The sequence below is a fragment of the Fundulus heteroclitus genome, unplaced genomic scaffold, assembly GCF_011125445.2.
Source record: "Fundulus heteroclitus isolate FHET01 unplaced genomic scaffold, MU-UCD_Fhet_4.1 scaffold_47, whole genome shotgun sequence".
NCBI classification, from domain to species: domain Eukaryota; kingdom Metazoa; phylum Chordata; class Actinopteri; order Cyprinodontiformes; family Fundulidae; genus Fundulus; species Fundulus heteroclitus.
Genome location: NW_023396890.1, coordinates 622,964 through 649,813, shown reverse-complemented (window position 1 = coordinate 649,813; position 26,850 = coordinate 622,964). Strand labels below are relative to the sequence as shown.

The following is a 26,850-nucleotide window of genomic DNA, read 5'->3' as shown; positions in this document are numbered from 1 at the left end:
TTGAGAATCATCAAATGTTCTTTAAATGTACTAAATTTCAAATTTATACAACTTATGTAATGGCAAAAATATGGCGATGCTTTATTAAATGTAACACCACAGACGTCTTGTTGTAGTTCTGTGGATGACGGTACTGGTGTGCTCTGAGGCGGTGACTGTTATAAAAAGTTTACGTAGCTTTCTTAAACTGTGACTTAATCTTGAAGAAACTATTCTGCCACATTTTTTTTTAAACAAACATCACTGCACCAAAAAAAAAAAAAAGATATTTTAGCCCATAACAAAGCAAAAAGAACCTGAGACACAGAGCTGTACCGACTGAAATGGCGTTTTCATTCTGAGTCGGCTTTGACAGCATGTGGGAGCAGCTCCACAGGGTCTTTCAGATGAATCAGGAGGGACACTTGCATTGCTGCGGACGCTTGTCCTGTCTCCTTCAGATCCCTGGGCTGCAGAGAGTTTCCTTCGCTTCCTGCTGGTGGAGACTGCTCCAACGAAGCTGCTGGTGGAGAAATAGTCCTGACAGCGCATCCAAAAACCTGCGAGTTGTCAGGGGTCGGGGAACCATCCGGCACCGGCCTGGTTGCTGACACGGAGGATCTGTTGCGATCTGCTGCTGAGGCGATGGAAAACGTTTCAACTCGAGAGTCAAGAGAAGCTAGTCACTGCACAAAAATCGCTGTCTCTGTCCTCCAGCTGCGAAACTTCCTCCTCAGCTCTGTCTGCACCTACGACAAGAGAGAGTCTTTAGTCAGAGGCTTCTCCAGAACCGCCACAAAGCCATCAGCGTTCAGGACTTCACCAAACATGCCTTATATCAGCTACAGCATTTAATTTCCCTTTGGAATTAATAAAGTTTTTTTTTTCATTGAAATCACATAATTGTGGATGAATATTCCATACAGAACATTGTATCACCAGTTGCATGACCCAGTTTCAGACAAGATTCAGGTTCTCGTAGTCTCATCTTTGGCTCCAGCATAATTTGGTAAACAGAGGAAGTAGAGCTGGACGATAATTCAATAACGATATGTATCCATCAATAGATGTATATCGATGACAGAAAAAAAGGGTCAATAAAAAGTTCAATAGAATAACAGTTTTCCTTCCTTTTGCATTCTAGCTATGTAGGTTAATATTACATCATTACATCCTCCCAACCAATCACAACGCAGACCCAGGAATGCTCCGCCCCCTTTCAAAGAGTTCAGAGAGCACACATTCTTTTTAATTCTTTAAATCCTTGTAGTTTTGATGAAAAGTTGGTTGAATAAAGGGTTGAGTTTGAATTCAGTGTTCTGTATCTAAAAATAGTTGCTAAGCAACAGCATAAAATGTTCAGGGCTGCACTTAAAATATATGTTTTTAATTTGTTGATAATTATCGATATCGATCAATATGATTTCTATTTTATCGACATGCTTTTTTCCCTATATCGTCCTGCCCTAAGAGGAAGTCATGAGGACTCAAAGATCCCAAAATGTGTCGGTCAGGGGTCTGAGGTGCAGCTAGAGCCCTGAATCTGGCTTGTAATAACTTTGGCCAAAAATGTTTTAAAATGTAAAGTAACAAAGTAATTTGTCTTTAAATGGCAAACTAAATGGCAAACTGTCTGGTTTTTCAAAGTCCCTTTTTCGTAAAAGTTTGCTGAAATTCTTTGTCTTAAAAACCTAAATACAAAAAGAATATTTTTTCCTTTATGGTAAATAATATAGATATTGTAAAAATAAGCTGTTTTCGTTTTGTGCCTCTGGAACAAAGGACCGACCGGCTCCTCGGGTTGCCAAGGTTGCCCCTGGTCTAAGTAATGTGAAAAGGAAATAGGCCCAAATCATCACCTCTCCACCACCATGCTTCTATTTGCTGTGACCTGTTTTAACTGAAATGCTCTATTTGGGTTTTCTCCAAACGGCGGACTCTGCATTAGGCCAAGCATCTCTTCTTTGGTCTGTCTAAAACAAATTAAAACTTAAAAAAAACGTAATTAAAAGTATTTCCTTTTAACCAGGACAGGTAAAATCAGGCAACTTTTAATGGGTCTGTTACGGCCAGTGGCCTTCGTTTGTGTTTTCTCTATTTAAATTCAGGTGCAGTTGCTGCTTCTTGTAAGCTGGCTCCATTATGGGATCTTGATGCAGACCTTCTCCTGGGTTATTTCATGTATTTCCTCCTGGATCACTTCCTATTAACTTCTCCTTATTGGATACTCACCTTGATTGCTCCACCAATGTTTAAATGTTTAAACTGGCACTTCTTTGCAGACGTGGTAGCTGTGTTTAATTGTGCACAACACAATGTGGGCAGGGGGCCAACTATGCTTTGACTTCACATGCAAATAAGCAATGCAAAATATAAATCAATGACACCCTGGGCAACTGCCCATGTCCCTAATATCTAAAACCACCACCGGTATTTCATCAGAACCCTTTTTTAAAAAAAAGAAAATGTGTGACGCTTTCATTTTGCAACATCTGCTTTCTTTAAGAGTGATAATCTGTAACTTTTGAGATGAAATCCAAAGCAAAATTCACCAACCTCTTTGTTTGCGTAGCAGTAGAGCACAGCCACCAGTAGGCCCTGCAGAGAAATAAACTTATTATTAATGAACCTGTTTGGTTTCAGCAGCGAGGGCTCAGGACCCAGACAGTTAGATTTTGTTGCTGTTTACATCAACTTTTATGTTTGGCTTCACCTACCTGAAAGGAACTGATAAAAAGAGTAAAAAAGACTTTTATGTAGCGCAGTACCCCTGTTGTCTGCTCATCGGTGGCGAAGATGAAAATCACCTCGTGAATCCCAAACAGAGGGATGAGGGTGAGGGTAGCCTTGGCCAACCTGCAGGTACAACTCCGAACGGACAGAGCATTTTATCACAAACATAAACGCTTTATCTTTATTCTGAACATACTTTGACCTCCTCAGGAAGACATTTGACCAATATTTTCTGCAGAAGATAAAGTACTTGCCGTAGTTTGTAATCTGGATATCGACTGTGAATGTTGCCTCGTAGCTTGGAGAAAATCACCCCGAGGATCTTCATAAAAATCAAGAAGTTGATCTGTTGGTCAGAAAATTACAACATGGAGAACTGTATCTGCACTACAGCAAAAGTACTCAACCCCCGTGAAACCGTTACATTTTGGGACATTTCAACCACAAACATCACTGCATCTTATTGAGATCTTAAAGGATAGATAGGCCAAAATGGCGCAGGGAAATGATTCACGGTTTTCATTTGTTAAACTAAATCAGGGATGCAATACTTAACGTATTAATGTCAGTATTGTCATGTTTTGCGGTGAAGGACCAAAGCGGCAACAAGACATCGGCAGGCGTATAGTGGAAATAAAAATATTTAATGGAGCCAAATCAAGAAATAAACAACGTAGCACGGAAACAGAGGAAAACAGACGACGCAACACAGGAGGAACAGAAACCAAGAACTTAAATACGACGGGGAATCAACGGAAAATGATCCATACAGGTAAATGTGGGATTAACAAATTAACACAACATCCAAGCATCATGACAAGTATCAGCAGATCTTAGTCACTTTTTAACATATCGCTATCAGTCCCATAAGAAAATAAACAGTCACCCTAAACTTAAATACTGGTGTACCTCTAAACCGAATAAAAACTCAGTGAAGTGTGGTATTGTGGTACCGTATTTATATTCAGCCCTCTTTACTCTGCTACCCTTAAATAAAATCAAATGCAACAATTTCCCTCTAAAGGCACCTAATTTATACATCTACAGACCACCTGGGTCTGAGTTGTGCTCTCAATAAAGCAGGCCTGTGTAGAAGAGTGGTAAGAAGAATCAACCGGTGTTCTTAGAGTCTTTTTTAAATAACAGGAGGCAATAAAAAACCAACACAGAACTGCAAAGGCAAACAAAAACTGAATAATGAGCTCAGCAAGACTGAGCATGAAAAAAGAGCTGAAATGTGTGGGTAGCTGGAGTGTTGTTGGTTTGAAGGACTGGAGAAATGATATAAATAAAGAATAAAATAAATTCAGATAGGAGTAAAACTAAAATATAAATTTAATTCAAATTCTCACAATTTTGATCATCATGACAGCTAATCAAATGAGTTAAATGCAAATGTTATATATAAAGTCAAGTTAAAAGCTTGAGTCCTTAGATCAGGAACAAATGCTCTTAACTGTAAAAGATCAGGGAATGGCCAAATTAAAAAGAGTCATCTTAGGTTAAAAACATAAAGCTGCAGCAGCCTGATAGCCACAAGAAGTCACATTTAGATTATATCATCAAACCATGTAAGGGACATCAAACATTAGACCAAGATTAGACCAAAGCTGTCCTTTGCTGCTGGGGTAGAACCCAATGAACACCAGTCCCACATTAAAGTATGACAGCGGCAGCATCATGCTGCGGGGATCTAGATCTAGAAAAACAATTAAGAAAGGTGCCTCTACAAAGTATTGACCCAGGCTGCCTAATTACAGGTGCACACCACACTTTTCAGATTTGTATTTGTTAAACAAATCTTGAAAACGGTGAATCACTTCCCTTCCACCCCATAACTACAGATTACTCTGTTTTGGTCACATTAAATCTGAATTAAATGCATTAAAATGTCTGGTTGTGAAGTACTGAAAAAAGGTCAGATAAAGACACATTCAGCGCGTATGAACAGTTATTCATTACGAGCGAGGCTGCAAGCACTGGGAGGCGAATGATCCACCAGTAGTTCATGTTCTCATTCACGGCCCAACATCTGGAAATAAGAAGACATGCGTTAGCGCTCCTCCTCATCCTCATCACCATCATCATCATCAGAGCTGTTACAACAGAGCTAGGGCTGGATGATATAGGAAAAAATGCACATCGATAAAATAGAAATTATATTGATGGTTATCGATAATTATCAACAAATTAAAAACATATATTTTAAGTGCAGCCCTGGCCATTTTATGCTGTTGCTTAGCAACTATTTTTGCATACATTTGCCGGTGTTGAGTTTGACACTGAATTCAAACTCAACACATTATTCAACCAACTTTTCATCAAAACTGCAAGGATATAAAAAAATGAAAGAGAACCCGTGTTCGCTGAACTCTATGAAGGGGGCGGAGCTTGGTTCCTGGGTCTGCGTTGTGATTGGTTGGGAGGATTAATGACTGTAATATTAATCTACACTATAGACCAGTTCATTGTTATTGTTTTGATTCGGGTATTTCGCGCATGCGTGCCGGACTGGTAGGCAAAAGGCGAACACAATGGCGGACTCAAACAAGGGAAAAGACGAGTTCTCCACGTATTTTTGTTCTTTAGATAACGTATCAAAAGATCGTTAGAAGAGTAAGTTGATGGTTGATGGTATCAGATTGCCAGATCTGTCCAGCAAAAGCCTGAAGGGACGGAGCGAGTCTGTGAAATGCTGGCCAAGTGCTCCGTACCGCGACATATACAGCTGCTTTATAAACACGGCAGGCCAGTACAGACGAGAGAGCATGAAAGCCATGAAACCACTGGACGGCTACAATTATTTTATATCGGGACATGTTCAGACATGTTTGTGTAACATACGAAAGCGGAGTCGGACACAGACCGCACCTCAGCAAACAGGAAGACCTGCCATCGGTAGGTTAAAAAAAACATTGTTCACTGAGGATTATTTTGGTGTTTTTGTCTTATTAATCCTTTTCACAGACTCATGCCAGAGGGTTTGCATACATTGTACATGTACGTATATTATTAGGAAACAAACGTTTACCTCTTGACTTAAATATATATCCTAATTGTTTATTTATATAATGATTTAAGTAGAACAATAACTAGTGCAAAATTAAGTTGTAATTACCGGAGATGAAGTGTAGACTGCAAATTCTGTCGTAGTATGATGGCTCCCCCAGTCCATTGGGAGTGTCTGCCTGCATCCTTTTTATTGAAATTATCCATTTCTTTCTTCTTTCTTCCTCCTTCGGTAAACGAAAGAAACTTACATCCCGACGACTTGGAATGCCTCTGTGTGCAACCGGGAGCACAACAAGTCGTAGGCATTGTTTAGATTCCAAAAATAAACTAAAAGTACGCTTTAATTCACCCGTTTTGTCACGTTACATCCGTGACCCAGATGTAGCGCCTGATGTCACGCTTGAACTGGTCTATAGGCTAGAATGATAAAGGAAGGAAAACTGTTCTATTGAACTTTTTATTTACCCTTTTTTTTCTGTCATCGATATACGTCTATCGATCAATATATATTGTTATTCGTTTATCGTCCAGCCCTAAACAGAGCAGGACTCTGTCACTCACTCTTTGTTTTCCTTCAGGACCTTCATCACCACCCAGGGGACCACAAACACAAGGGGGGTACCTGAGTACGGCAGAGAACATCAGACGTCAACAGAAAAATGCATACAAAAAAGCTGAGTTCATGTTTCTATGGTTTCCATGGCTACCAAGTGACTCGTTTGCTTTTAGCGTTAATGTACTTTAGGCGTGAGGTGAACATGGGAAGAGGACTGCAGCGGATGGAGACGGGCAACGTTCTAGCTCCATTAAACCTTTTAAGGATGCGTCAGACTATGGAGGCGGAGGAAGGCACCTACCCCAGCCTAGGCAGAGGTAAGGCAGGTATTTGTTGTTGTCGGTGAACACACAGGAAATGAGCACAGAGTACAAATATATTGCCTCTCCAAAGAACCAGTAGTGATTGGCCAAGACGCAGTACTGCATCATGACCTGAGCAATCCGGCAGCCGATGGCAGCCTGAAGACAAACATTATCTGAGTGAGTTTCCTGGACTCAGGTCTGGCTGAGAAATTCTCCGAGCAACGGCAGCAAAGCTTTTCAGACCCACCTGATGACTGAGCATCTCAGCTACATCGGTGTGTTTGGCTATATCTCTCCCTAGGTGTCGATCCAGCATGGCGTCCTTCACAATGACCGCCACGGCTCGCAGGATGAAGGACAGGAACAGGTTGGCGTGGATGTAGTTCCTGGTGCAGTGCAGTTTCCTGGTCACACACATGAAATCAGAAATCAACTCGTTTTATTTAGTTTGCAGATGCAAAAGCTTTCTTTATGTGATCTGACTCAAAAAAAATCTCTTCTCAGAGAAAACACGTACCGTGACGATATATATGAGGTGATTTGTTTAATTAAACTTCCCCGTTTGTGCGTTCTTGCTCTTTCACTTGACAACAGTGCAGTTAAAATGTTGTTTGACTGTTTTTTTTTTCCATTAACAGGATTTCACTCTCATAAAATAAGATGTGAGAAAAAGAAAACCACTGGCAGACTCCACCAAGACACCATCAACAAAATTCAATCTTAATATGAACTCTAAAATCTAAAATCTCTGAAATTAGATAAAACTGAATATTTAATTCATTGTTCTAATTTTTAGACAAATGGAGAGGAATATTTAATTGCCTTGTAGCGGTATGGCTAGTAGTTAGCATCACAAGAATGACCAAATCTCACTGGTTCTCTAATGTGCCACCAGAATAGGCTCAATACTTTTGGTTCAACATCCTCTATTACCATCTAACATAGAAAGTACTCCTGGGTCAATGTGAGCTTCTGTGCTTTCTGTGTCTCTGCTCTGTCTTCTCTAAGCCCCAGTGGGTGGAGGCAGATGAGCGTTCACACTGAGCCTGGTTCTGGTTCTGCTGGAGGTTCTCCTCCCTGTTAAAGGGGAGTTTTCCTCTCCACTGTCGCTTCATGCATGCTCAGTATGAGGGATTGCTGCAAAGCCATCAACAATGCAGACGACTGTCCACTGTGGCTCTACGCTCTTTCAGGAGGAGTGAATGCTGCTTGGAGAGACTTGATGCAACCTGCTGGGTTTCCTTAGAGAGGAAACTTTCTCACCAACCTGCAGGATCTGATGGAGTCTGACTTTGGAAAGAGACCTGAGATGATGTGTTTCATGAATTGGTGCTATATAAATAAAATTGAATTGAACATTCCCAGATCTGAGCTCCAACCTCAAAGACATGCTTTCAGAGAATTTAAATCAAAACTGTGCTGTCCCGACTCAAAGAGAACTCGACATAGCCGGCTAATTTGTAGCAGGGCGGTAAATTAACAAACTACCTCTCCCTCTGCTGAAAGGGAAGAGGGAAACTAGTAGTGTGTTTATCAACCTACAGATCGACGTGGTAAAATATAAAGACCTGCTTCCAGCTCACCTGAAGCTCAAAATGATGATCAGAGCCATGATGAGTGTGGACAGGGACAGGGAATAGCCGACGGTGTACAACGTCCTGAAGCCCACCATCAGCCGTTTGAGCCAGAGCTGAGGAGACAAAGACACATCCAGTAAAGGTCACACTGAATCAAATCACAAATAAAAGAGAAAAGGAGAATAAAACGTCACAATTACTGCGGCAAATTTAAATTCAAAACCAAATCCTTTTTACTGTGTTGTATTTTTCATTGAGGCTATCAGAGGTCTTCTGGTCTGGCTGCAAGGTTTCCAACAGGAAAAGAAAAACGGCAGCGGCTCAAACAATAATCTTGGAGACATAAACACTGTTTTGCATTTTTCTTCTCGTCAAGACAACTTAATGTTACTGTTCTGAATTTATGGGATGTTATGAGCTGCACATAGTCTGAGAGCTGGAAACTAGTTTCAACTGAACTAATGTCTTTCAAATGCGTCAGGTTTTAATGTTTAAGTCCAAACGCTGATGTGTTAGTCGCTTTCATTTGCATTTTTTTTCTGTGTGCTTCACAGTAAAGAACAAGTTCTGAACATGGAGAACGAGAGTTACGGTCAGTCCAGTCCAGTCGACACCAAGAAGCTGTGCAGGCTGCAGTAAAGAAGCCAGTCGTACCTCCTGAGACACCACCTCTGTTTCCTCCTCACACTCGCTGATGTCCCTCCACACATGGCCGCTTTCATCCGTCTCCCAGAGTCCGTTGGACCCGCATCGCCTACGCACAAATCCCTGAGACACTGGGAGGAGAATAATTCATAAAGTCATTAGCTGGACTCTCTCAGTTTTGTGCAGAGGGTAAATATAGATCGAGCAGCAGGAATGGATTATCTGGCAAAAAGACAGAAAAAGTCTAAAGTTTGCATTAAACTGGATTTCTTAGTCAATTGGGAATGGTCGATTCAGAGGTTAGGTAAGAAAGGTGCATACCATTCATGCATGACTTAAAGCTTCAGCCAATTAACACGTTAAGAAGTCTCTGACAGGAAGACTTAAATCGATCTTTGTTCCGTCTTCTACCAGATCAACCAAAGAAGCAATTATAGATCAGTTAAGCTCCTCCCCTCTGCTGTCTCGATATTTAACCAAAAGCTTTCAGAAAGACAGAATGCTTTACCTCTCATTGCATCTGATTTGATAAGGTTCACCCCCCCCCCCTCTTCCTGCCTTAAAACAGCGATTATCAAACTGCTGTTGAAACAGAACAATCTGGACTAGTTTCTACTGTAAAGTCAGAGGCCATCTTAAATCTTCCCTTCATCATTAAGGTTAAATACCGCCATAACAACAACCAGCCGCTTTGACGTCTTCCACCCAGGTTTTTGTGCTCACCACAGTACCAAGACTGTCTTAGTTAAGGATTTTCACAACATCTGACTGTGGAAGAACCACAGCGCTGGCATTATTGGACCTCAGCGCAGCATTTGACTCTGTTGACCATATTGGAGTGACAGGAGAACTTGGTCGGTCTTTCTGGTTCAGTGATTGACTGGTTTGAGACTTACTTGAAAGACAGGGACTTTCTATGCGTCAATAGCTATATTTACATCCGAGTTGACAAAAATCACATGTTCACTCTTTAGGCTCCTCCTATTTAATATCTACGGTACACGCTGCCCCTGGCTCACATTATAATATTAAGCAGCAACGTATCCATAACTATGCAGACGACACTCAGCTCCACATTGCAGTGGGACCATGTGACTATGAACCACTTCAAGCGGTGGCTTAAAAGAAATCAATGCATGGATGCTACATAATTTTCTTCGATTGAGTAAAAACAAAACCAAAGCAATTATTTCTGGACCAAAGGAGGGTCAAGAGTAAACACCCAGCTTCAGTTATTTCAGCTAGAAACCACTGACCAGGCCTGAAATCTGGGTGTAGTGACGGAGGCACATTAAGACAATTACAAAGGCGGACCTTCTATCACTTGAAGAATATTTACAGGAATAAAAGGGATGCATAGGTTCTTGAAAAAAAATCTTCTATCCATCTTTAAATAAAATAATTAACTGCAACAGTGTCTTCATCGTTTATTAATAGCACTAAAATACACTAAATATTTGCTGTTGTTGGATCAACTTTCCAGATACCTCAGGTCTTCTTGCTACTCTGAATCCCCAGAACCAGAACCCAGCTGGTTTTAGTTTGTAGCTTGTTGTGCAGGCAAGAGTCTTGGAGAAGCATGATGGATAAAGGTGATTTAATTAGTAAGAGAAACAGGCAGAGAGTGGAAAAGAGGAACGATGAGAGTATGACGGAGGACCCGACGCTGAGTGTGGCTGGACTGACTGGCTGAAAACAGCCGCAACAACAAGAGGAGCAATTAACACAGCCGAGAAGAGTAAAGGTAATTAGACTGAGGGAGCGAGGGGAATGATCCGACAGAGACAGGGGAAGAGCAGAATCTAAGAGAACTACACGATGAACGGCCAGACGAGGAATAATAACCTAACTGAACTGAAAACGGGCAGGCAGGAAAATAAGAATAAACTACTAAAATAATAAGGAACAGAAACTAAACTGATGACAAGAATCTACAGATAAAAACAATACTGAAAAGATCCAAACACAAAGAGACTGCAGGATCCTCAGGGAGTTACAAGAAGTAACGTGGGGATCCTGACAGAACCAGAACCAAACCTGCAGAATTGCATCCTTATCCAGCATTACAGATGCTGCCGAACTCTCAGTCTCTAAAACGCATTGTTGCATAAATCATTTCTGCACATACAAATGGTTTTTAAGAAATACTCACCTGTACACTGGGATCGCACACTATCTCTTTGTCCTGCATTGTTTTGCATTTCAATTGTTGTACTGTTAAATCACTGCAGCACTTTACCCTGTACCTTTATCTTATCCTGTAATTAAATTTCAAGCTGTATGCAAACGAAATTTTGTTCTGTACGCACTCTGTGCATACAAAATGACAATAAAGCTGTCTAAGTCTAAAAGTCTAAGTCTAAAAGTCTAAGAAGCAGCATTCAGTTCTTAAGGTCCACCTTTCTGGTCCAAGCTCCCAGAAAAACGGCAGAAATGCTGAAACCCAGAGTTCCACCATCATGGTGCCCGCAGCCCCTAAGAACCACATGTAGTTCCCTCAAGCCTGTTCTTCCAGTGAGCTTTATTCAGTTGCTCTTCCTTTTTAATCACAAAAGTATTTACATAGATTTAAAATGCCAAAAGCATTAAAAACATGTTTATAGTATGTAAAGTTAAGGTGAGCTCTGACTCTTCGTATGACACAGTACCAATGAGGTAGCTCTCCGTTTCAAAAAGGTTGGTTGGTTATCCCTGCTTTACATCAAGGTTAAAAATCCATTTATTCATAAAAGCTGCTGTGAACTGAAACATTTTTTAGTCTATAGTCCACCTTTTCTCTACTTTTCTTTGCTATGCCACTGGATTGTACTTATGTCTAGATAAGATGAAGCGCCTTGAATTGTGGGATACAAATAAACAGACATTGCCGTTTCTCATAATCTGACACAACGTGAGGTCTTAATAAAATGTCTGCTGCGTGTTTTTGTAAGACAACACAAATGTTGATGTGAATGTAAACGCTGTTTCCGCTCAATAACCTCCGAAGTGCATTTATTTTCCTATTAGTGAGTCTGCAGAGCCCAGCCTCACAGTTCACAGCAGCACTCGCATCAAATCAAGGTCATTTCCTTTCGCAACTTGTTTTTTTTTTTATTGCAAGGATTCATTTCTTCAGACTTGATGTATAGTTGTGCTGTGAAGAAAAAAAAAACAGCTCAAAGTTTCTGTGACTCTGAGCTCAAAGTGAGAAACAAAAATGTCCAGTTTTTTTTTTTTTTTTTTTGAGTGACATGTTCCTTTAAAACTTTACCAGTCTTCACAGATAATACTTGCAGCGAAGACTGAAAGAGGTTTAACTCCTTTGGAGGTGAAATACAGATGAGGATAATACAAATCCACAGCATTAAGACGATGAAAGAGGTCAGGCTGACAGGAAAAGGCTGAGAAATCTCTACCTTTGTCAAACCAGGGCAGGTAGAAAGGACACGAGACGTTGACCATGGAGCCTGCAGGAGTGTCCGGCCAGCAGGCATAGCTGTCAAACGTCCTGTTGCAGAACAAGCCCTCTGGAACGGCCAGGAAGAGGAAAATTTAAAATCATTCAAGATATAAAACGAGGTGAAACAAGCAGTCCACTGCATTTCTGAATCTAAACTGGCTCAAATTGATAATAAACCATAAAAGCAGATTGTGAAATGTAGCAACCAAGAGAGCAACATTACAACAGCTACGTTTCATGATATTTGATCCCTAATGAACACTTTTATGCATACCTCTGACAAAAAGCTGTTATTCATACCTTGCGGCAGAGGCTCGTGTTTTATTTTTTCGACACAGTCCTGTTTATACTGAACCCACTTCAGATAGGTCTGCTCTAAAACTTTCCCGCTGGCCGTCTGTAAGGATAAGGAAGTGAAACAAAACATCAGCGCTGATGGAGGACATCCTCTGCAGCGAAGGAAAACAACTACTTTAACCAAACTAACCTTTGGCAGCATGAAGAACAGCAGTGGAATCAAAGCTTTTATGTTGAGTGTCCTTCCCATCGCTGCAGATTACGGCGCTATAAAGAGATATAAAAACATCTGATCAGACAACAACCGATGATCGCTGCACAATTTAGGTAATTTAAGAGTTTCTGTCTATTGTATGATGTGCATCTGTTATGAATCTGAGAAAAACATGACTCTTATTTGCATCACAAATCCAGGTGTTTTACCCTTGAAGAAGGATTCATTAGCCTTTCAGCTAGACTCCTTTGCCATCTCTTCTTCACTAAGGAGCTCATTTATGGAGATTTTTTTACTCTTTGTTACTGATTTTGGGTTGATGAGGAGCATCTGTTTTCAAGTCTCAATCAGATGTGGCTGACTGGGAGAATCAAACACCGGCTGAATGTTTGGAGCCATCGTCCTGCTGGAAGCTGGACCTCCGGCCCGATCTCAAGTGAAGGTTTTCTTCAGGCTTGACCTTTAGTCAGCAGGCCGGTGTCGGCTCTGACCAGTTTCCTGGTGCCTCCTGGTAAAAAGCAAACCCTCAACAGGATGCTGCCGTCACCATGCCTCCCAACAGAGACCGTTTGGATAACATAGCATTTCACATGGATGACAAAAAGGGTTAAATTCTGGTTCTCCAAAGGTACCGCTCAATAAAAAAAAGTGCTTTGGATCTACTGAATTCAATAGTGGACATTGGTTGCACACAAACCTTTTGCTTTCAGAGCAGCTTATAAAGTGTTAATTCAAGTTGATTTGGTAACTTCAACACAACTCAATCACATCGCTCCAAAATCAATTAAAACTGAGAGGCGTGGTTTAAAGCAATAGAAAACTTGACGAAAACTTTTCGTGGCCAGGGACGCCTTAGCAGAGGTAACATTTTTCCAAGGATAGTATTTTTGAACAGCCTTCTGTATTGTTAAATACATTAGGGAATTATGTATGTATATATGTTTTTAAAAATATATCCCTGGCCCTGTGTCAGGTTCTGCGATTTTATCATTTTCTAATATTGCTGTTTTCCTTGTTGGACCCGAAAAACCTGCAGAAGTATCTGAAAGTAGAATGAAAGTAGGACCTACAAGAGACCCGACTTCTTAAAGAAAGACGGAGCGGTTCGAAGGCATGGTTTTGCTGCAAAAAGGTCCTGGGTTCAAATCCCAGGCTGGGGACTTTTTGCATGTTCTCCCTGTGCATGTGTGGGTTCTCTCCAGGTACTCCTGCTTCCTGTGTGTGCATGGGGATGTGTCTCTGTGAAGGACTGGTGACCTGTCAGGTCCCTGGAGATCGGTACCTGCATGGATAAGTGCTTTAAAACTATTGCACATGATAATACGCAATATTTAACAATGTTTAGACTAGAAGATAAACTTTTATTCCCGTTAAAATGGAACATGATCTGTAATGTTTGGGGTATTGTTCAGTTCTTGCATTAAGCGTGGCAGGTTGCCTTTTTGTCACAATAATTTCTCTTTGATGGACTTTGAATACCACTTTCAAGCAGAGGGCCCTGCCAAATTTTACATTTTCCTCACAACAAATGATTGTTATTTGTAGAAGGCAGAGAAGCTGTACTTTATCATGATTTTTACTTGCCAACGAGACACAGGCCAAATGGCATCAGCACAATGAGTCGGGACGAGGCGCAGTGCAGCTGAGTGACACCCCACAGATTAACCAAAGCACTGATCGGGGGGACGCCACGTCTCCAGCGTCTGTAGGGGTCCAGCCTCAGGCTCCGTTCAGCCTCCCACTCCAAACAGACTGTAAAAACATTGACTTACTTTGTTTGGCATTTTGAAAGCCACTGCCTGTGGCAGAATGCATTATTGAAGGTTTGCTACCAGATCTCTGGAGACAAGGATAGGCTGCACTGATTGAGTCAAATTAAACTCGCATGACACTAATCAGTCTAAATGAAATTATATCGTAATCAGACAGGTTAGGGTTTGTTTCAAACACATTCACATAATATTAATTAAGTCACACTTTGATATTCCATTTCATTCCTCTGTGTTCAAAAAGGCCTGCATAGAAGTATAAACGTATATATTCCCAGCCCATCAAAAGCTCTGTGAGATATATCCAACTTAACTTAAACACTATTTAATTTGCTTTGATTTAGGACAAACTCTCCCTGTAGAGCTACGCTTCCCCAGGAGTGAAAGCTGCTTGTTGGGACTTTAATGCAATCAACTGGTTCGCTTATATAGGACATTTTTGACCCAATCTGTATAATATGATTGAATTGGACTTTGTAAAGTGCCATGAGATGACATGTTTCATGAATTGGTGCTATATAAATAAAATTGAATTGAATTGAAAAAAGAAAAAGAACCAAACTGCAATAATATCTGTATGTTGCACAGCCATTACTGTCCAGGATTTACAATAATGAGCGTCTTGTTTATCCTTCTAAACTGTTGCTTACATTTATCTGCTAGACTATTCCACAGCTCTATTCCTGAGAATGAAATTCACATTTCTAAAGTTGTCCTGACATACATAAATAACATCCCCCTTCCTCATTTTACAGCATATGACGCTCGTTAGGGTTTCCCACACCCACACAGTAGCTCAGACAGTTATTAATGGACAGTACCGTGTAAATAATGCTGATTCTGGTTTAAGACACGCCTTATCCTCCTCAGGACCGCAACGCTCTGTTATAACTCGCCTCAAACATATTTCACGTCTCATTTTATCATGAAATTTTTCTTCCAGTTGAAAGACAATATATTTATGTTTTAATTTTTCCATTCCTTTTGTCACTACCTCCAAAATCTGCTGCAATTTCACACCAAATAATACAAATTTTATCTAATTTTTATTGAATGCAGAATAATAAAAAGAGCAAATGTTTTATTCAGTACTCCTCCTTAACAACTAATGCATTTTTCTTCACATTTAAACGGAACTATAAACGTTGGATCTATTTCCACATCATATACCATATGTTAAGTTTCTATCTAAATCTTAAATCTATATCTAAATGCATATGTTTTTTTCTGATTATATATCTTTTATCTTAAATCAAAATCTTGAATCTAAATCTTAAATCTAAGATTTGAACTGCATTAGACAAAAATTTACATTATTCATATCTGGTGCAGTAAAACCAAGGTAGATGTTTTTACTTTCTGTTGGATGCGTTCTTCAGATCTAAAAATAATCTTACTTCATCTCTTTTTTGTAGATAAAATCTATTACTTTCTCTATCAGGTCAGGAGGGTCAAGATTAGATTTTTAAAAGAAGTTTTAATGTACTTCAATTGAGTCTTCACTAAGTAAATACATTTATTTTGGAGACATTTCAGGTAACTTTATCCCCTTTGAGTGTCAGATCGCCTCATGTAGAGCTGGAGTTAATCATCAAGTAAAGCAAGACTGTGACAAGAGGCCAATTAAAATACCTGACAAACTCACAGCATGAGGGTTATTTTTAATTGGTAATTAAACTACATTAACAGATGCTTCCCACCCCACTACATATTTTTAGACCGTCAACAGCTTCAGCTGCATCAGAAGATGAGGAAGCAAATGTTCACATGTAGCGAGACACAGGATGAGAAACCCGGATGGTGTAGAAGGTTATGGTGAAACTCTCACTGCAATAACAAACAACAAAACTCCAGTAAGGAGTGACAACAGGATGATCCAAATACTTTAATCATAGCTCCATCATATATCAAAGCTCTGATTACCCCGTATGTTCCTAACAGAGCACTTCGCTCTCAGACTGCAGGTCTGCTGGTGGTTCCTAGAGTCTCTAAAAGTAGAATGGGAGGCAGATCCTTTAGCTATAATCAGGCTCCTCTCCTGTGGAACCAACTCCCAGTTTTGGTCCGTGAGGCAGACACCCCGTCTACTTTTAAGACTAATCTTAAAACCTTCCTTTTTGACAAAGCTTCTAGTCAGAGTGGCTCATGTTACCCTGAGCTACCTCTATAGTTATGCTGCTATAGGCTTAGGCTGCTGGAGGACATCAGGGTCTATTTCTCTCACTCTGCTGAGTTCTCCTACTGCTCTCCAATCTGCATTGTTTGTTGTTATTTCTGCTTTAACTTTCTGTTCTCTCTCTTTTCTCTTCATAGTAGGTACACCTGGTCTGGCGTTCTGTTAGCTGTGACATCATCAGGGGAGGCAGATCATCCTCTATTACCATCTAACATAGAAAGTACTCTTGGGTCAATGTGAGCTTCTGTGCTTTCTGTGTCTTTGCTCTGTCTTCTCTAACATAGAAAGTACTCCTGGGTCAATGTGAGCTTCTGAGCTTTCTGTGTCTCTGCTCTGTCTTCTCTAACATAGAAAGTACTCCTGGGTCAATGTGAGCTTCTGTGCTTTCTGTGTCTCTGCTCTGTCTTCTCTAACATAGAAAGTACTCCTGGGTCAATGTGAGCTTCTGTGCTTTCTGTGTCTCTGCTCTGTCTTCTCTAAGCCCCAGTGGGTGGAGGCAGATGAGCGTTCACACTGAGCCTGGTTCTGGTTCTGCTGGAGGTTCTCCTCCCTGTTAAAGGGGAGTTTTCCTCTCCACTGTCGCTTCATGCATGCTCAGTATGAGGGATTGCTGCAAAGCCATCAACAATGCAGACGACTGTCCACTGTGGCTCTACGCTCTTTCAGGAGGAGTAAATGCTGCTTGGAGAGACTTGATGCAACCTGCTGGGTTTCCTTAGAGAGGAAACTTTCTCACCAACCTGGAGGATCTGATGGAGTCTGACTTTGCAAACAGCCTTCAGATGATAATGTGTTGTGAATTGGCGCTATAGAAATGAAATTCAGTCAAATTGAATTAAACATGGAAATAAAAAGCAACCTTTCACCTCAAGTATGGCCATTTCTCAGATACTTAGATGCTCTGCACAGCAGACATGCATAAATCTGACAATTTCAACAATCCAGACTTCTCAAAGGTTTCTCTATCTAGAACAAATGAGAAAAAAAAAGAACAAATGAGCTCACTTTTCTGATCCATGCCAGGCTTCACATAGCCATGGTGCAATCTTTCTTATAAAAATAGGAGTGTAAACGTAAAAAAAAGATGGCTTATAATTAAATAACTTGAATCATAATAATCATCTTTATTTGTCATTGCAACATATGAAAAGTGTCCTTTGCATTTAACCCAACCCTTGAGGAGCAGTGGGCTGCCACCGTGCCACACCTGGGCAGCATTCTGGACTAAGAGTCTGGCTCAGGGACCCAGAGGCAGGCAGAGGGATTCAGACCATGGAACCTGCATCCTTCCCAGGTGGAAGGGGCCCTGCTTCAGCCACTAGGGAAGACTTCATCTTAGCTCCAGAACTTTATTTTCTATCTCAGCCACAAATCATGCACGGTGGAACAGTCAGTAGCATCGTTGCCTCGGAGCGAAAAAGGTCCTGGGTTGAAATCTTGGTCTGATGTTTTTCTGCATGGACTTTGCATGTTCTCACTGAGCATTTATGGGTTCTCCCTGGGTACCGACAGCCCTGCAGGGGTAAGCTGGTATAGATATCAGATGGATGGTTGGAACAGTTATACACTAATCCTGACACAAACCTTAAAAATGATTAAATAACCTGATTGTTATCGTACGCTATTATGCAAATCCCTTTTAATTAAATTGGGAATATATGGATAATTATGGTAGACAGTGGATGGATGGAACTACAGATCCATTGAGTCTTCCCCTTTTTTTTAGCCTAAAAAAACAGCTGCAGATGTGAGAGCAGCAGGTTGATAATATAAGTCCACTAGAACGTATTTTATCTCGATACTGAGAAGCTAAACAACGTTTCTGAGCAGAACATCCTGGAAGAGCATTTGAACAGAAGCATCTTGACAACTAACGAAACTGAAGCTAGTCTTTAAAGTTCTGCAAACTAATTACTGTTTTCACTGAATATCTGACGAGCCAGGGCTGATTCAGCTGCTGATTTGATCACATCGTCTCAATGCAAAGTTATTATACTTTCATGTTTTCCCACATATAAACCTCTATAAGGAAACCGTGTTATGATCTGACTAATCTAGTCTTGTCATCTAATAGTGAAACGTACCTTAAAGTGGATACGGTTCAAACAAACACAACACCAAACTAGGAAAACATTTAGAAGAACGTCACTTACTGTAAATCGGTGCTTTGGCGGGGATCAGATGCTGAGAGAATCAGCTGCAGGGAGCGTCTGTGCAGCTCCGCTCTCTCTGCCTGCGGACTCCAATCCTTCCTCACAGTAAGCAGCGACTGCAGCGGTGATGTTGATGACGAGCCACACAGTATCTCTCACACATTTCCCTCAGCCTCACACTAACATGTTCCCCATCATGTAGGAGGATCCCGTGTTTTTCTCTGAGTTTATGACACCAAAACAAGGTTTCCTGCTGCAGGCGCTCTAAGACCGACTCACAGTTGCACAACGTCTTGGAAATAGGTGCAATTATCAAAGATTGGGGAGGGGAGGGGAGGGGGGGGGGGGTCACACGGTTCAGATGATTGAGGTGAAATTACTCAAGCAGTCTTTGGCTCATTAATGTTCCAACAGTAAAACTTCCCTGTTGGACTTTAAACTAAAGCCCACTTTAAACTGCAGCAGGAGAATAATATAATTAATTAAATTATCTATTGAGTTTAATCAAAAATGTGTGTTTGTGTGTTTACTCAGGGCCTTTATTGTGTGGCACTAGTATAAGATTAAAGGCCAAATCAAAGTCCAACCTCATTACATCCTAAGCATCTCCGTTGCCATAGCAGCCATGATATGCAGGGCTGTTGTGTGGATTAAAGCTTGAGTTGGCATTTTTTATTTTTTATTTTTTTACAGAACTCAGCTTCGAGTGAATCTCCCTTAATTCAGAGCAAAGAGACACAGTTCATTACCCTCAGCTTAAATCTCCACCACTTGAGACAACGTGAAGAAACCTCGAGGCTCTCTGCAGAAGCAGACCTTCAACCAGGAGCAGAGGTGAAACGTCACTTTATCCCAGAGAGACAACTAAAAAGACTAACAACTAAAGAACGGATAGAATAATAATTAGACTGTTAAAATTAATAAAGAATAAGCAAGTTAGATGGATAGATGGATCTATGGACGGATGGATAGATGGATGGATGATGAATGGATTGTACGACATTATGTAATAAAGAATAAGCAGGTCAGATGGATGGATGGAAGGATGGAAGGATGGAAGAATGGATGGGTGGGTGGATGGATAAAAGAAAGAATGGATGATGGATGGATGGATGGATGGAAGGAAGGAAGAATGGATGGATGGATGGATGGATGGATGGATGGATGAGTGGAAGAATGGATGGAAGGAAGGAAGGAAGAATGGATGGATGGATGGATGGATAAATAAAATGAAGAATGGATGGATGGAAGGATGGATGGATGGAAGGAGGAATGGATGGATGGATAAAAGGAAGAATGGATGATGGATGGATGGATGGAAGGAAGAATGGATGGATGGATAGAAAAAAGGAAGAATGGATGGATGGAAGGATGGATGGATGGAAGGAGGAATGGATGGATGGATAAAAGGAAGAATGGATGAGGATGGATGATGAAGGACAAAATGGATGGATGGATAGATAAAAGGGAAGAAGGCGGAAGGATGATGATAGAAGAGGAATGATGGATGGATAAAAGGAAGAATGGATGGATGGATGGAAGGAGGAATGGATGGAAGGATGGATGGATAGAAGGAGGAATGGATGGATGGATAAAAGGAAGAATGGATGGATGGATGGAAGGAGGAATGGATGGGTGGATGGATGGATGGATGAATGGATGGAAGGAAGGAAGAATGGATGGATGGGTGGAAGAATGGATGGATGAATGGATAAAAGGAAGAATGGATGGATGGATGGAAGGAGGAATGGATGGATGAATGGAAGGAAGAATGGATGGATGAATGGATGGATGATAAAAGGAATAATGGATGGATGGAAGGAGGAATGGATGGATGGATGGTTGGATGGATAAAATGAATAATAGATGGATGGAAGGAGGAATGGATGGATGGATGGATAAAAGGAAGAATGAATGGATGGAAGAATGGATGGATGGATGGGTGGATGGATAAAAGGAAGAATGGATGGATGGGTGGATGGATAAAAGGAAGAATGGATGGATGGATGATGGAAGGAGGAATTGATGGATGGATGGATGGATGGATGATGGATGGATTGATGGATGATGGATGGATGAACAAATTAATGGATAGATAGATGGATGGATAAATGGATGGATGGATAGGTGGATGAATGACAGATGGAATGATGGAGGAATGAATGAATGGATTGATGGATGGATGGATGGATGATGGATGGATGATGGATGGATTGATGGATGATGGATGGATGAACAAATTCATGGATAGATGGTTGGATGGATGATGGATGAACGGATGGATGGATGGGTAGATGGATGGATAAATATATGGATGGATGATGGATGGATGGAGGAATGAATAAATGGATAAATGGATGGATGAACGGATGGATAAATGGATGGATGAATGATGGATGGATGAATAAATGGATTGATGGATAATTGATTGATGGATGATGGATGGATGGATGAATAAATGGATGGATGATGGATGGATGGATGGATGGATGGATGGATGATGGATTGATGGATGATGGATGGATGGATGGATGAATAAATGGATGGATGGATGATGGATGGATGGATGGATGGATGGATGGATTATGCAATCAATTTGTTTTAGGGACTTTTGAGAATAATCAATTTCCTTTGGAGTTGTTTTGATATTTAGAAAATCCAGTTTATTAGACGTACTTGAAGGCACCATAAAGGCTGTTGGGGAAACGCTCTCTGGCTCAGAGGCACTCTGGTACCGGCTGGTTGAAAGCTGCAGGCGGCTGGATTTAGACTTTGGAGCTGATTTTGTGTCCAGAACCAGTGATGCTAACATTCAGCTGGATGTTGCTTCAGGAGAGAATTTCTGTTAATTAGTGCAGACAGAGAACACAATGAGATTACAATATAACAATAAAAAGACAGAAAAAAGTGATGGTAGATCTTCACTGTGAGAAAAAAAAACAGAGTGAGAGAACAAAAAGGAAAGAAGGAAAAGAGGCTGGAGGAAAAGCAGAGACAATGGGTGGAGTGGTGGGGCAGCAAGTTCATCTGAAAGTAAAAGCTGAAGAAGACGTAATGAAAGAAATAAAGAGGGAAGAGCGTTCTGAGAGGCAAATTCATAATTAAGACACGACAGTGAAGAGGGATGGTGGGGGAAAGACAACGGCATCCAGAAAGAAAAGAGAATAAATGAAAAACCCAAGAAAAGCCGAGAAAGGTAGCAAAAGAAAAAATCTGGATGATGGAGAAAAACAGGAGATCCGTCTATTTTAGTAGAAGATGAAAACAGAAAGTAGACGTGGAGAAAAAGCAGAGAATCACACAAGAAAGGAGAGAGAACAGGAAGAGACAGTGTGTTTTTTCATTTTTCACGGTCTTTTCTATGAATGCTTTTTCCTCGTTTTTCCATGGATGTCTTTGATTTGTGCCTCTGAACTCATCAAAAATGTCATTATGGTTACATAATTACAAGAAAGGCTCCTGATTCATTTTGGACACATTTTGGTTTTCACATGGTTAGAAATTTGTTAAATCCACAATAAATAGATTGTTTGTTCAGTTTTCTGAACTCTTTTTAATCTCACACTTTCTCTCAAATGAACTGTTTTTGCTGCTGACGCATGAAATGAAAGATAAAATTTGCATTTTATTTATTTATTTATTTTATTTATTTATTGTAATTATTTAATACAAAGCTCAAAGATCTTTGTTGTTTTAATGTATTTCCTTTGAGTTTGTGAAAAGCGCTTTACATTGCCTTCTGTATAAATGCTGCGTTATAAATAAATGTGTCTGTTAAAATTAGCAGTGTCTAGTTTGAGGTGATTAAAGCCGACGGTTTCTAAACTGTGTTGCAGAAACAGGTATAAATTTATTTTCAGCCTAATCTAACAAACTCTGGTAGATGTCAGTGGTGTTTTCACTTTCCGTAGAGCTCCTAAGATGAATAAAAACCTGAATGTGGAATATGTTTGTTTCTGGCCACATTTGATATTTAACAATTGTGGCTAAATGCTCTGTCATCAAGGCAAGACAAATTTATTTATACAGCACTTTCCAGTAAAAAGATGATTCTAAGTGCTGTACATGAACAGATAAACATTACAAAAGGGGGAATATTACACAGGAAAAGACGAATGTTACATTAACAAATGAATAAGCTAATCAAATCCTTGATTAGACTTCTTTCATCCATTAACAAAGCTACAGAAAGCATAAAATCACTGCACTTAATTTCTAAAGCTACAACCAGAATAAAATTATTTTGTTTCATCGCTCCACTGGAACTAGCTTTAATACTAGAATAAAAATAAAAGCTTGATTGTTTCTATTCATACATTCCTCAAAGCTACATCTTGAGGTCTCTGATCTGACCTTTCTAAGCAGCAGATAAAATGGGAGAATTGTTTATATTCATAATCACTAAAAAGCTTATTCGTTTCTATTCAGGAAGTTACAGCTTGAGGTCTCTGGTCCGACCTTTAAGACACTACAGCTAAAATAGAAAGCAGCAGAGTAAGGGAAGAAAGCACAGTAGAGGCGGTGAGTGTGTTATTTTAATCATGTGTGTGTCAGACTGTGAACTGTGGCTGGTAGCTCTCGTAGCCGTAGTCATTGATAGTGATGATGTTAGGCAGTTCAGTAGCACTCTATTCAGGTCACAGATGTCACAAAGCGTCTACTTTACATCACATCCAGTAGAAATTAAGATATTCAGCCTTTCAAGCCCGACGGGGAGAGGCCAGATTCTGATATTAGCTTTTGTTTTGGGCGGGCAGACTCTTGTTTTTCTGTCTACCTTTCAGTCATAATTTTGGACAAAACAAAAACCCGAAGCAGCTTTGGAAAGAGATGAGATTAATTAAACTTCTAATGTTTGAGACGTCATAACTGTCAGTTGTTGTCCAATCAGGATGGTTCAGATATGGTTCTTTTCAGCAGAGCGTTGGCTTTCCAATGATACCATATCCAGTCTTTTACATCTCAATGGCGATCACAAACAGTCAACACTGTGGTCATATTGCTAGATTACAGTTGGCCTGCAGCTCTGTTTACACAGCCTTTCAGTCTGAGTGCTGGTAGCAGACATATCCCTCACATAGTGGCCGGAACAGCTGCCAACGTTTTCACAAATTCTGGATACTCCAAGTAACCGGCACCTCCGAAAAGTAGAAATCCTGGTAACGCATTTTCAACATCCTCAACTGACAAAATGGACAGACACATGATCCTCCTTCCACCGTGTGTCCAGCTGCACGTGTCCCGTTGGGCACAGGGGCTCTCCTTCGCCCAGGCTTCTCGTTGAGAAAATTTCATCAATTGCGTTGAGAGGGTAAATTATAGATCTGCTGATGAGATCCATAATTTACAATTTGGAGGATATGTAAAGAGAGGCTCCAAAATGATTGATAGAAGCAGGCAGGGAAGATACGGGGGAAGGAGAGGAGAAAAGAAAATCGTCCGTCTTCACTGAGAGCAGGAAGGAAATATCAGCGGACCTTGCAGACATGGGGGGAGCACCAAGCAGTATATCTGCAACATAATGCAACGTAACAACATATTTGCATTTTCCTACTCTATTTGTGGATTTAAACCCCCCGCATTTTAAGCTAAAGTGTCCTAAAGGTTGGAGCTGCAAATAGAAGTGTCTTTGGTTACTACATGAACTGTTATTTCTAAACTGCAGCGGCTCTGACAGAATATCTCTGAGGCAGCTGTTGAATTTGGAGTCGTCAAAACCAGGATTGATTCACATTAAGAGTCCCAGACTTACACGTTACTATTTATTTAGATAAGTGGAAGCATAAAGGCCACCTGGCAGAGATGCCACATTCATGATTGAAAGGTCCTGAGTTTGAGACCAGCTCATTCTGCTGTTGTTTCTTAATTACTGGAGACTGTTGGTCTCAGCTAAAACAGCTTATGTTAAAGATTAAGCATTTATGGACCATTTAAATGAATTTGCAACAGCCAAAACTCACTGGGTGGCATGACTGTACATTTCCGTGGCGTTTATCTTTGCTAATAAGTGTTTGAACACATGAACATGGCTTCATCAAGCGCCCGGAAATATTCCCCAAAATATTTCCAGGAACACAAGGAAACAGTGTGTTTGAGACTTTGCTTCACAATACAGGTGTGCCTCTACTGTAAAGGCACACCTTTACAAAGCCATGACATCATCATCGTCTGAGCTTTTTAATAGTAATCATAAATAGCGTACTTAAACATCTGTAATTGGACAAGGTTCGAAAAGTCTCTGATAATTCTGGTGTTTAGCGAATAGAAATAATTTTTGTCATCCTAGCTGACTTACAACAGGAAAACTTTAGACTGATTTAATGTCACACATTCATAAAATAGAGAGCTAAATATCAGCTCTTAACTGTATCACACAGACTGAACGGTGTAAATCATCCTGATGTCAGTATATTTTTTATTTAGTAATTGAGTGTGAATGGAAAATTGGTTCCTCCTTACAAGTGATGATAACTGTCATTATCCTAAAGGCGTTAGAAGTAAATTGGAATGCTGATTATATAACCTGCTTCTATGAGTGTGAATTAAAGATAATCTACATCAATTTTGACACAAAGAATGAAAGGAAATTGATCCTAATTTGTCAATTTGGAGCAAAAAACTGTTTAGGACACATTATTAGAAACGTCACTGTGAACAGAATAATGCTCACCCTCTTATTCTGAAGCTGGAAAAAGAGAAAATTTAAAAAACATTAAAACTTAGCTTTTATTGTTGTTAAATGAGGATCATTCTAAATATCTCTCTCTCTCTCTCTCTCTCTCTCTCTCTCTCTCTCTCTCTCTCTCTCTCTCTCTCTCTCTCTCTCTCTCTCTCTCTCTCTCTCTCTCTCTCTCTCTCTCTATATATATATATATATATATATATATATGGGAATAAGAGAAGATTTCTTGACTCTTAAGTTATTGTTTTACTTTGTGTAAACATAGCTCCTCAGGCCAAACTAAATAAAAAGGAAAGCTGATCAGATCTTCTGTAGTTTGACAGAAACATTTGAGTCAGAATTAAACTTTCACTCAGTTGAATAGGGAGGATTTAAAACCTGTGTGTAGATAACTCCTAATTTCCACAACTTCAGTATAACATCTTTTAGTGCAAAGTACGAGTTTTTATTAAAGACATGCCCAGAATATCTTAATATGTGTCTTCATTTCTTTCGATAAACTCAGGCATGATGCACTGCAAAAACGGACCTAAAAATAAGATGTTCTTAAAATGTGTGTTTTTGTCCTAGATTTGAGCAGGTAAATAAGATTATCTGCCAATAGAATGAGTATTTTGACCCCTAAAATAAGATAATTAGACATCCTGCGCTTGAAGTAAGATGATGGAGATGGATTGTTCCCATTTTAAGTGCAAACATCTTATTCCATTGGCAGCTAATCTTATTTACCTGCTCAAATCAAGGACAGATATACTCATTATAAGAAAATTTAACTTATTTTTAGTTCCGTTTTTGCAGTGTGTTTTCTCTCCTAGTAGTGGTATCTGGAATCTAGTTATGGTCGGAGTTTATTGTGTTTGAACTTTAGTTTTTGGTTCCAGGTCCACCTTGTGTTGCTTTCTGGCTTCAGTTATTAGATATTAGACCTACTGTGTGCCTTTATGCGTTTAAAGTAAACAGATGAAGTTAATTTCTGAAGTCTCTGAATGTCCCATTTGATCTAGTTCTGATAATTTAGTTCTGATAATGTGTTTCTTTTAGATCACTACCGAGTTGCACATTTCTTCCAATCTGAACACGTAAATTTGAATTCCTGTACAGTGTAATTTTTTTGATGTGCTAAATTTGCCATTAATGTTTAGTCACTTATTGTTTTAATTTTTAAGTTTTTACCTTTGTGTTAACTCTTGCCACTGGTACATCTGAATTTCCCACGGAAGGACAATACAGGATATTTTTATTCTAATTCCCCCATTTTTCCAGGTTTCCCACATTCTGGACACAGACATCTGGAAGCGTCAGAGTAAAAGGTG

The 26,850-nt window shown here is 40.1% G+C and overlaps 1 protein-coding gene across 1 annotated transcript; it reads right to left on the bottom strand.

The window, feature by feature from the left end:
• Positions 1 to 261: 261 nt before the first annotated feature.
• Positions 262 to 19,086, bottom strand: LOC105926638 (glucagon receptor). The gene is made up of 14 exons (XM_012863033.3): positions 18,856 to 19,086; positions 12,734 to 12,810; positions 12,547 to 12,643; positions 12,203 to 12,313; positions 8,817 to 8,938; positions 8,169 to 8,275; positions 6,833 to 6,989; positions 6,582 to 6,741; positions 6,286 to 6,346; positions 4,675 to 4,744; positions 2,967 to 3,058; positions 2,697 to 2,835; positions 2,536 to 2,577; positions 262 to 728 (listed from the first exon to the last, which is right to left on the bottom strand). The coding sequence occupies exons 2-14, from the start codon at positions 12,791 to 12,793 to the stop codon at positions 663 to 665; spliced, it is 1,284 nt and encodes a 427-aa protein (XP_012718487.2). The 5' UTR covers positions 12,794 to 12,810; positions 18,856 to 19,086; the 3' UTR covers positions 262 to 662.
• Between the last annotated feature and the right edge of the window lie 7,764 nt (positions 19,087 to 26,850).

Excerpts from the sequence above, each read along its gene's own strand:
- LOC105926638 (XM_012863033.3), bottom strand. The coding sequence starts at position 12,793 with ATGGGAAGGACACTCAACATAAAAGCTTTGATTCCACTGCTGTTCTTC. Across the intron at positions 6,742-6,832 it reads CTGAGATGCTCAGTCATCAG|GCTGCCATCGGCTGCCGGAT; the intron begins GTGGGTCTGAAA and ends GTTTGTCTTCAG. Across the intron at positions 3,059-4,674 it reads CAGTGCTTGCAGCCTCGCTC|ATCAACTTCTTGATTTTTAT; the intron begins GTAATGAATAAC and ends TCTGACCAACAG.